The 3,147-nt window shown below is 38.0% G+C and overlaps 1 protein-coding gene across 1 annotated transcript; it reads right to left on the bottom strand.

Moving 5' to 3' along the window:
- Positions 1-763: 763 nt before the first annotated feature.
- On the bottom strand, positions 764-1,988 carry LOC122805907 (rab15 effector protein-like). The gene has a single exon (XM_044076152.1). It carries the CDS (start codon positions 1,475-1,477, stop codon positions 764-766), a length of 714 nt encoding a protein of 237 aa, XP_043932087.1. The 5' UTR covers positions 1,478-1,988.
- Between the last annotated feature and the right edge of the window lie 1,159 nt (positions 1,989-3,147).

The following is a 3,147-nucleotide window of genomic DNA, read 5'->3' as shown; positions in this document are numbered from 1 at the left end:
TGATGTCCACACAAGAGAACTGCAGATCTAATGCTTCATGAAATAACTTCACTTTCTCATGGCAAATGTCAGTCTCAGCATAGCAGCTCTGTTATATCTAGGCAGTTTGTTCACTGTCAGCTTTAATAAGTTAGTAGGTTACAGCTGCATAAGTAGAGCTGACACTTTCTTATAGGTCAATTATGAAGAATATGAAGCTTAGTAATTCTGTACATTAACTTTGTAAACTGAGAATAATACTTTATTATGACAAGTAAAATAAAGTTCTAGGCATGTTCATATGATTTTCCTATTGTGCAAAAGTGTGTGTGTGTGTGTGTGTGTGTGTGTGTGTGTGTGTGTGTGTGTGTGTGTGTGTGTGTGTGTGTGTGTGTGTGTGTAAAACAATGTTGCTTTTTGTGATTAACGTCTCAGATGATTCATTTGGATTTTCACTTAAAATAAAAATATATAGAAGAACCTATCTAATCTGTCTGATTAATTTAAAAGATGCTTACAGTACGTATTCCTGTGTAATGTTGACAGTACCACCCCCCACCCCCTTACTGCCCCTTTGTCCCCTTGGTAGCATACCTGGCTGACGTGTCTTAGTACGATGCACATCTGCTGTCTATCCATCCATCCATTCATCCATTTACTCTGTGTAGCTAACATTTTACAATATGTAATACAGTGAATTAGTTAACACATTTAGGGTTTTCTTTAGGTATCGAGTAACTGCAGTAATGATGATCAAACTTAAAAAAAATCCCACAATTGTTTGTCAGAGAAAATTAACATACACTCGATCATCATTCTGTGAAGACCTTTTCTTAAACAGATATTTTTCCATCATTTCCCTTGTTGTTATGAAATAATCTACTGTTTTCATGTATTGTAGGAGGGTATCTTCTCGAATGCACCGCGTTTTGCCTTTTAAATGTTTTAGGTGTTGCATCATGATGCCTCTAATCTCTTTTGGCTTTCCTGGAACTCCATAAATGATACAAAGTCCCATGCAGTTCTGACCGATGGAAGAACAGAACTCCAGCAGTTTGTCATGCTTTGTTTTATTCCTGTTATCCAGGTCTGCAACTGATTTTTCCAGGATTTTCTCATAGGGGTCTTCATCCATTTCTGTCATCCTGTAGCATTCACTGAGTTGCACCGTCTGCACTGCTATCTGGATGTTCGTGTTCTTCCCTGATCCAGTCAAATTCCAGATCCAGTCAACACCCATCAACATCTCCTGCTGCTTTGTCATTTTGCAAGTGGAAATCCAGTCATCTGCACCTTTCTCTTTGCAGTAGTTTATAAAATCCATTAAGAATATTTCATTCAGAGTCCTTGTACGAACGTACAACTTTTGTTCTGGGTCCACAAAGCCTAAGTAGGTCTTTACCTTTTGGCAGGAATGCAGCACAGCTTGTGTAAAAATGTCACATACTCTGTCAAATTTGTCATCTGAATCAGACAGCAGAACCTGGTTTTGCCCCATCTTATAAGACTACAAATGTACTGGCATAGCATACAGGCAACCACTTAGTTCCAGGAAGAAATAAGGCCCATATTTTTCATTAAAATTTTAAAACAGTGAATTTACTAAAATCCACTGTAGTTGAAGATAGTATATTGCCATTAGTAGCATGCAATTCAGTAGAATGTCTTTATTTGCTTATTGAATTGTAGAAGACGCAATTTTCTTTCTGTACACTGCCTGCTAATCCTTTTTTGTAATAAATGGCTCAGTGACAGCTTCCCATGACACGTTAGCATGACCTGGCCACTTGTTGGAAAGTTCAAACTTTCTTCCTGACTCACGTTTGCAAATCTAAGTACACCATAAACCAAAGCTGTAGCGATTGTTCTTCCTTCCTGAATTGTGGAAATTCAGTATAGCTCTTAGTCTTCCTTACTGTTCCCTGCATTAGGACGTATTTATTACTTTACCAAACATATTATTTTGTTGATATAGACTGAAGTTTTCTTAAGTTCAACCTCTGAGTCAGTATAAGCAGTCACTCCTCTGGCATCTATCCAACATTCAAAAACCAGAATAACCTGCTCGGCCACTTGCCAGAGGTTTTTCTCTGAATACTTTTGTGACGACAACAACAGGACACAACCCAGCAAGCTTTGTTACTACCAGAAATTCCTAGTGCTCATTGTTTATACTGTTACAGCTGGTCACCTAGAAATGCATCAAACTTTGTAGCCTTTTGTCAAATTTTATTTCTCAGTATTTATTGTCACAGTCAATGATATGTCACTCGTACTGGGAAAAAGCCCCCCCCCACCAACACACACACACACACACACACACACACACACACACACACACACACACACACACACACACACACACACACACACACACACACAAATTGATGTGTTTCAGTAGACATTTTCATTACAGCAGTTTTATTCTTTCTGTACTGCACAAGACAATTAGATTTTAGACTATGAATTGGATTAAATGGGTAATCAGAGAATGAATGAATAATTTCTTATAAATATAAGACATATATTGGTACTGTTCTTCTAAATTATATTTATATCCTTTAATACACCACAAAGAGTAAACAAACAGTAACTTAACTGATCATAAAAACAACACAACAGAAAAACATCAACAAAAACAATTCAAGATACCCTCCCCTCCTCTTCTATCCAAAACGGAGTCACCCTTTCCTAATACATAATGTCTCAGCTAATATCACAATATGACTCCCCAGGCCACATGACCAGAATACTTAAAACAAATTACCACCCACCTCATAAAAGTGTCAAAGCTGCACATGCTGTGCATACACTGCTTGGCTCATGCTATTGATGTGTCAGCAGCTATAATTTACAACCCCATCAAATACATCCTAATCTCTTTGCCTCTAACCATCTGCTTCACACCCTTCTTCTGTTTTCATCTTCTCCTCTTCTCACTATCATCCAAATTAAAAGTCCTCTCTTCTTATCATTGTTCTCCTTCAACTAAGTGCCCCCTGCCCTTACCCCTCCTTCTCCTGTTGTCCTGTCACCACAGCTAACTCCATTGCCCATTCTACCATTCTCTTGCTTTCTTGAACATGTGTCTCAGAAAAAAGAAGTTATGTTCTTACCATAACGTTCCGTATGTGTTGTTGATCTCCATCATTCTTTACTGATGGGTAT

This window comes from Protopterus annectens, chromosome 7.part0 (genome assembly GCF_019279795.1).
Source record: "Protopterus annectens isolate FY-2018-M chromosome 7.part0, PAN1.0, whole genome shotgun sequence".
Taxonomy (NCBI): Eukaryota; Metazoa; Chordata; order Ceratodontiformes; family Protopteridae; genus Protopterus; species Protopterus annectens.
The sequence above is the reverse complement of the archived record's forward strand: the minus strand, read 5'-3'. Positions and strand labels throughout refer to the sequence as shown.

Excerpts from the sequence above, each read along its gene's own strand:
- LOC122805907 (XM_044076152.1), bottom strand. The coding sequence starts at position 1,477 with ATGGGGCAAAACCAGGTTCTGCTGTCTGATTCAGATGACAAATTTGAC.